The 7,922-nt window shown below is 45.7% G+C and overlaps 1 protein-coding gene across 1 annotated transcript in view; it reads right to left on the bottom strand.

The window, feature by feature from the left end:
- SLC35F1 (solute carrier family 35 member F1) overlaps positions 1-7,666 on the bottom strand; it is a 290,981-nt gene extending 283,315 nt beyond the window's left edge. Inside the window, exon 1 of the mRNA XM_080664512.1 lies at positions 7,048-7,666. Within this exon, the coding sequence (XP_080520638.1) occupies positions 7,048-7,214 (167 nt within the window). The 5' untranslated portion in view covers positions 7,215-7,666. The remainder of the gene's footprint in view (positions 1-7,047) is intronic.
- Positions 7,667-7,922: the final 256 nt, after the last annotated feature.

Here is a 7,922-nt window from a genome sequence, read left to right as displayed (position 1 = left end):
CTGCTAAAACCTTCATTGCTCCCTATTCCACTTAGAATAAAACCCAAGCTCCTCTCTTGGCCTACAGGCCTAGCTTTGGGTTATAGTGGAACGTGCTACCGCTCAGGGTTTACCAAGAAGGGTCAGTGTGAGTAACTAGACAACTGGTGTGGCTTCACTTCTAGCTCGGGGGTCGGGGGGGCACAGAGTGGGATCTATTCAGCAATTCAACAAACAATTATTGAGCAGGTAAGATGCACCATCTTGCTGTTGTGGATACTGCAGGGAACAAGACATGAAGGCTGCCACTCTTATGGAGGCTACATTCTAGTTGGTGGCAGGCAATAAACAAATATATAAGAAAGATGTTCAATTGTGCTAAATACTATACAGAGAATTAAAGTGGGGTGATGAGATAGAGAGGTAATGAGTGGTACTTGCTTATTTCACTTAGCATATGCTCTCCAGGTCCATCCATGCTGTCGCAAAGGATAAGATTTCCTCCTTTTTTATGGCTGAGTGGTATTCCATTGTGTAAATGTAGCATAGCTTTTTTTATCCACTCATCTACTGATGAATACTTGGGCTGCTTCCAAATTTTGGCTATTGTAAATAACATTGCAATGAACATAGGGGTGCATATATTCTTCCAAATTAGTGTTTCAGGTTTCTTTGGATATATCCCCAGAAGTGGAATCCCTGGGTCACAAGGAAGTTTCATTTTTAATTGTCTGAGGTAACTCTATACTGGTTTCCTCGGTGGCTGCACCAATCTACATTCCTAGCAAATGTGCACAAGGGATCCCTTTTCTCCATTCTTGCCAACATTTGTTTGTTCATTTATTATGGTTCTAATTTGCATTTCTCTGATGGTTAGTGACATTAGGCATCTTTTCATATGTCTATTGGTCAGCTGTATGTCCTCTTTGGAGAAGTATCTATTCAGATCTTTGCCCATTTTTTAATTGCATTGTTTGTTTGTTTTTGGTGTTGAGTTTTATAAGTCCTTTATAAATTTTGGATATTAACCCCTTATCAGATGTATCATTGGCGAATATATTTTCCCATTCAGTGGGTTGTTTTTTCATTTTGCTGATTGTTCCCTTTGCTGTGAAAAAACTTTTTAGTTTGATGTAGTCTAATTTGTTTACTTTTTGTTTGTTTGTTTCCCTTGCCCAAGGAGATATACCAGAAAAAAAAATAATGTTGCTACAAGAAATGTCCGAGATTTTACTGCCTATGTTTTCTTCAAGAATTTTTATGGTTTTGAGTCTAACATTTAAGTCTTTAATCCATTTTGAGTTTATTCTTATATATGGTTTAAGAAAGTGGTCTAGTTTCATTTTTTGCACGTATCTTTCCAATATTCCAACACCATTTATTGAATAGACTATCTTTACCCCATTGTATCTTTTCCCATCCTTTGTCGACTATTAATTGACTATAAAGGCATTGGTTCTCTATTTCTGGGCTCTCCGTTCTGTTCCATTGACCTATATGTCTGGGAAACAAAGCAATACCTGCACATTCATTTCATTGTAGCTTTATTCACAATAGTCAAGAAAGGGAAGCAATCTAAATGTCCATCAACAGATAAATGGATAAAGAAAACATGGTATATACATAAATGGAGTATTATTTAGCCTTAAAAAAGAAATTCTGCATTTGTGAAAATGTGGATGAACCTTGGGGACATTATGCTAAGTAAAATAAGTCACAAAAAGACAAACACTGCACAATTTCATTTATATGAGGTATCTCAAATAGCCAAACCCTCTTAGAAACAGAAAGTAGAATGGTGGTTGCCAGGTCCGGTGGGGAAAGGAAAAAGAGAAGTTGTTGTTCAATGAATATAGAGTTCCAGTTTTGCAAGATGAAAAATTTCTAGAGATTTGTTACATAACAATGCATATAGTTAACACTGCTCTACTTTACACTTACAAGTGTTTAAGACAGTAAATTTTATGGGGTACTTATTTCCATGTGTCTATTGGAGTTTGACTTCCAAAGCATACTGATTTAGAAACATAATCAAGAATTAATGTCTTTGAACAATATGCAGTGAATGCTCATTGGCCTGAACTTGAATGAGAAAGATAAACTAAAACCAGGTAGTGGTACTTTCATATTCTGCATTCTACTTATATGGGAAATGACAAATAAATAGTAAATCAGCTCTTGCATTGGGCACCCAACTGAAATTCCTATATCAAGGTAGAGTAAAAAATAGACTTCTATTATGATGACCCTTAAGCACTGAAGGATCTTGAGTGTTTCAGTGCTTCAAGTAAAGGTAAAAAAGAAATACACTAAGATATGTCTATTTTATTACACATTAATATTAATTACTTGGACATGCATCATCTTATCTAATAAAAGAGTAATATGCAAATTGACCATCACTCCAACACACAAGATGACTGCCCCCATGTGGTCAAAGATGGCTGCCCCCATGTGGACACAAGATGGCCGCCACAAGATGGCCCCCAGGGGAGGGCAGTTGGGAGGGACCAGGCCTGCAAGGGAGGACAGTTGGGGACGATCAAGCCTGCAGGGGAGGGCAGTTAGGGGTGACCAAGCCAGCAGAAGAGGGAAGTTGGGGGCAACCAGGCCTGCAGGGAAGGGCAGTTGAGGGGTACCAGGCCTGCAGGAGAGGGCAGTTAGGGGTGACCAGGCCCACAGGGAAGGGCAGTTAGGGGCAATCAGGCTGTCAGGGGAGCAGTTAGGTATCAATCAGGCTGGCAGGGGAGTGGTTAGAAGTGATCAGGCTGGCAGGCAGAAGTGGTTAGGGGCAATCAGGAAGGCAGGCAGGCAAGCAGTTGGGAGCCAGCAGTCCTGGATTGTGAGAAGGATGTCCAACTGCCTAAACGGGCAATTGGACATCCCTCAAGGGGTCCCAGATTGGAGAGGGTGCAGGCTGGGCTGAGGGACACACCCGCCCCCCCCTCCCCCCATGCACGAATTTTGTGCACTGGGCCTCTAGTCTTTAATATAAACATTCATCTCTCCAAGCTTTGTGCATAAAAATGAAAATACTTGATGTTTTATTTTTATAATTTTGTCCTTGAGTTAAAAATAAATGCACCCTTCAGACATCCTTTGTTTACTACTGATCTTAGAAATGTCTGTTTTTAATCACACCATCCAGTTCCATTTGGCATATTTTGTATCAATTATTCTCATTACTACTTGATCTTCCCCTTTCGTTTTGACATCTGTTAAAAGGAGCAGCTTGAGGAAGAGCCTCACTATCATTTTTTTCACAAAAGCTTTCCCATTTGATAAAAAAGGGATCATATAATTATATGTCGTTATCAACTGTACCTAATAGTTAGTTCAGCATAGCCCGGTTCCCTGAAAGCAATTTTGCTGGTTCACCATGTTCTGTCCACCTTAATTAATGACTCAGAAAAGCGATATATACATGTGGTAACTTCCTGCATAGACGTTGATTTTTATGTAGGCTTGCTACCAACTCTCTCATCTAGTCTCCTTACTGCTCCTTGGTCTTCAATTTTTTAGTTTCAGAAATTTGAAAATTGATCAAAATAAATCAAGATGTACGTTGGAAATAAATCAGTTAGTTCCAAATCAAATGAATAGATAACCCGGTTCCATTCTAATGATTAGACTTCCCCACTACAAGACTCAAAAAGGCAGAAATCCTTTATAACGAGAGACATCCCAATGTATCTCTTAGTGGGAAGAAAGTGGGTCAAAACTAGAACTTCACAGTTATTTTTGTTAGTGTTTGAAAATAATACTCAAGTGGGAAAAGATAATAAAACTATGCACATACAAAACACAAAAGAAGCTGTCGCATGTTTTCATAAACATTCATTAAGTAATCATTGTAGAGGAGAAAATATTTGGATACTATACAGATCAGAATCTGCTTCTGTATGTTTCTTAAAAATCTACAGGTATCAGCAGTTTTTGTGAGAGGGTCATCACCTGTCGCCCTTGAAGTATTTTCTTTTTTGTTATATCTTGCTCGCCCGTGGCAGGGTAATAAATACTGTTCTACACTAAGAAGTAAGTAGAGTTTACCATAATGTGTTCCTTCTTTGAACCAATACATTATTCTAAATCTATGGGAACTAAAGAAGTAACGATTGTCCCAGCGTTTAAGTCATCTTGTATCTCTTGCATTTTCACTGCCAAAACAATTTTGAAGAGAATGGGGTGGGGGGAGGAAGAGATGCCCAATTGTCATGTACAAAATGCAGCATTCCAAATTTACAAGCCTTTAAAGAGGGGGAAATAAATGATGCAGGATAATGTGAGACAGATTTCATTAAGGTAACACTGCACTTTCATTCTAAGCGTCTTGAGAACAAGCACTTTTAATTAATTATTCATCAGTACGTCTCTCTGTATCTGTTCCTAGGTAGACATGATATAGCTAGCATATGTGTTTCCACGTCTTCCTCTTAGTTGGCAGGAAGCTACTGCTATAGTCTATGACTAGCAGCAGGTGTCCACCAGGCTTGCAGCGCTCGCAGTCTAACACTCCTTTTTAAGGAAAAAGGGAAGAGAAAAAGAAGAAAGAGTGATCGTAAGCTTTTAGAATATGAACAAAGATGCTTATGGTTTGGCCACAAAGAGCCAGCCTTAGAATCATGACTGATTTCCCCAACACACCTGGATGGTTCAAACCAGAAAGGAACCACACCTAAGCGCTGGCACAGGAGCTCCGGAAGTCACTCTCCCACACTCCTGAGCCCACTCGCTCAGCAGCCACTACTAACTCTGTCTCCTGTTGAACTCATCATGGCCCAAAGGCCAAGCACATCAGCATGCTAACAAAACTATCCCATCAAGACTTCTCCATTTATTCTGATTTTTTTCAGTCTCCTTCCCAAAGGAGCTCCTCCTCAAAAGAAATATTGTCTTCTTATCCTTCAAGGTTAAGAAAAGAGTGTTCACTCAATACAAAATATTAGATTGACTACTCTGAAGAACTCTGAAAGACAATTAAATATTTTAGTGGAAGTCTAAAGACTGTAACCCTAAGGTTCCATTCACAGATGTACCTGTGATTAAATGTCATTGACCCAACCTTTCAGTCTAAGTTCCTCCTCTATAAATTAGGAATAGTGAGAATCGTATCACAGATCACTGAAGGTTTAATCAAACACAAAGGTCTATCTATCCATGATGTATCATGACTTAACTTAATTTGCTTATGATATTCCCCAGACCCAACTCAGACAACAGAAATCAGTTGAATAAATGAATTGGTGTCAAGCCTTATACATTGCCAAGTGCTTTCTTTGGTATAATCTCATCTAAGTCTCAAAACTATGTTAAGCGGGGTAAGAAAAGTATTATAAAACCCACTTTGCAAATGAAGCAACTGAGGTCCAAGCTGATGAACAGCTCTGCCCCAAGCCACATGGCGAGTGAGTGGTGGCGGAGTGATGACAAACCAAGCCCCCTCACTCCTACTTCAGTGATCTTGTCATTCTGCACTTTAAGCTCATTAAATGTCAAGAAATAACCTGCACAGAATCAATAAGACATTATAATCAAGCAAAGATAAATGAATTATTGCACATTTTCCCAGTTTGATGAGAGAAATGAATAATTAACATGTTCTGCTTAAAATTTTAAACGACCAGTGCCAAGACATTTACAATTTAAAAACGCACAGGTAATCAGAAAGAATAGGAAACCCACATAATATGTACGGAGCCGGCGTCTTCTTGACTTATGCTGCTCATTAGTTTTTTAAGTGTACTATTTTGGAAGGCGTCCTTCTAAGCTACAAACCAAAGTTAAGGGAAGGCTTGCCTTTCTAGTACCAAGCCACGTCTCACTTCAGAGTGAATGTCTTCTTGTTTGCTAATAAATAGAAACATACTGAAGCCCCCACAAGGAAGAGAATATGCATGTGCAGTCTTCACAAGGGACTCTTGAATGGTTTGGATTTGATATAACTAAATTAAACCATACTCTTAAAATAAGGAGGTTTTCTCAAGCTTCTATTTCTGTACATATTTTGTGCTCCCTCTAGAGCTTTTAGCCTCAAAGAGCTCAATGTCAATTTCTTGAAGAATCTCAATTACCCAAACCAGTGCCACACGGAAACCTGTAAGAACAGAACAACCTTAAGAGTTACCCCTACAGATGCATGGAAACGCACACACGCGCCCAAATAAAAATACACACAACCAATTCTCTACGCGATTTTAAAGTGTCAGTTCTTCCACCATTTCAAGTTCCTTAAGTAGAAAAAGTCCCTTTCACATCACAGTCGAGTTAGGGGCGCCAAGAGGGGGCCCCCTCTTCCCATCAACCAGGTTCTCATGCTAACACTCCTCATCCTTGGTCCAGGTACTGCGCAGATTCCAGCACTGGAAGTGCGGGTGCCAGCGTTTGCCTCTGGCTTCCGCCGGCTTTGCAATAACCTGGCGCCTCCTTCGCACACCCTTCCCGCAACATTTTTGCACTTTGCGTGGGTCTGATCCGGGCCTCCCTCCCCTGCTACCAGCCAGCCAGAATGGCAGCGGCAACTGAAGTGTCGGGCAGAAGTGGGTCCTCCACCTGCCCGCCAGGACTGTCGCTGCCACCCCATCCCTGGCAAAGCGGGGGAGAGGGGGTCAGAGACAGCCGGGCGGGGATGGCGACAGCTGGAGGCCGCGACTTCCACGCCATTCGGGAGCCCCACGCCTTCCCGCCTCCGCCCCTGCCACCCCCGGGGTCCCCTCTGGCTCTTAAGCGTAAAGCTGGGGTATGAGTGGGAAAGGGAAGTGAGGCAGCACGCGTGTGCGGGGGCGTGCGGGGGGACACACGGCGCTAGGCAGGCAAACCCCGCCCCTCCCCGAACTCCTAGGACGAGCGGGCAGCGAGGGATCCCAGGCTCGCTCTGGGGTCTGGGACAAAGCTGCGCGGCCTCTCGGCGAGTGCGGGGCCCCTCTGTTCTCATCTGTCTCCCCAGCTACGACTCTGCCTCCGTCCCCAAGGGCCTCCGGTCCGCCCTGGGGGCAGAGGGGACCCCGGGTGGGGCAGAGGGGGCCCCCGGGTCCGCGCCCGCAGCCCTGCCCCGCGCCCGCCACTGCTCACCTGTTCAGCACTTTGCGGATCCTCTGGCGCACGCCGGCCCGGGAGGAGGCGGACAGGCTGCCGCCGCTGCCCTCCGCCGGCAGGTTCTCGATGGTGGTCACCACATGGTTCGGCAGGGCTGGCAGCGGCGGCTGCAGCTGCTGCGGCGCCGGCTCCGGGGGGATCATCGCGGCGGAGGCGGCGGCGGTGGCGATCAGAACGCAGCCGGGCACATCGTGCGCCGGCTCCAGGCGGGGAAGGCGCGGAGGACCCGGCGGGTGGCGGCGGGGAAGGCGGTCCTGCCGGGGAAGGAGCGCGGAGGGGAGGCACCCCCGGCTACGGCCGCTGCGCTGCCACCGCCCAGCCCGCCACTCACTCCTTCCCGGTCCCGGGGCGCGCCCTCGCTCCGCTGCCGCCTGCCCTGGCTCTTTCCGAGACGCTCCCCAAGTCCTGGCACGCCCCGCGAAGTGGCCGTGAAAGGTGTCGCGCAGGGACGCAGAGCTGCCCGCGGTCTCCGAAGACTCCCGGGGAGAGAGGGGCTAGGGCTGCGGCTTCGCCCTCTCGCCCAGTGCCCAGGTCTCCTGGGGCGAGCGTCTCCTGCGCCTGTCCCCGCTCGCCTCGCCGGGAAAGCTGCGGTCTCGTGGCTCGCGGAGTGAGAGCCCGAGAGTGAACCCCAGAGCCGGGAGGGGCGCCGCAGCGGCAGCGGGAAGAGGGGGGCCAGGGCGGGGGACACGCGCGTCCTGTTCTCGCCAGAGGGCGCTCCGAGGTACCTCGGTACCACTCACTCTGAATGGCCTTTCCTCCTCTGATTCAGCTGACGTGCCTTATTGTTCACAAACTACCCCAGGAGTCACTCCTGCAGAAGCCTTCCCTGACCCTGTGGCCCCATTGGATGA

This window comes from Plecotus auritus (assembly GCF_963455305.1).
Source record: "Plecotus auritus genome assembly, chromosome: 4".
NCBI lineage: Eukaryota > Metazoa > Chordata > Mammalia > Chiroptera > Vespertilionidae > Plecotus > Plecotus auritus.
This window is presented reverse-complemented; position numbering and strand designations above follow the sequence as displayed.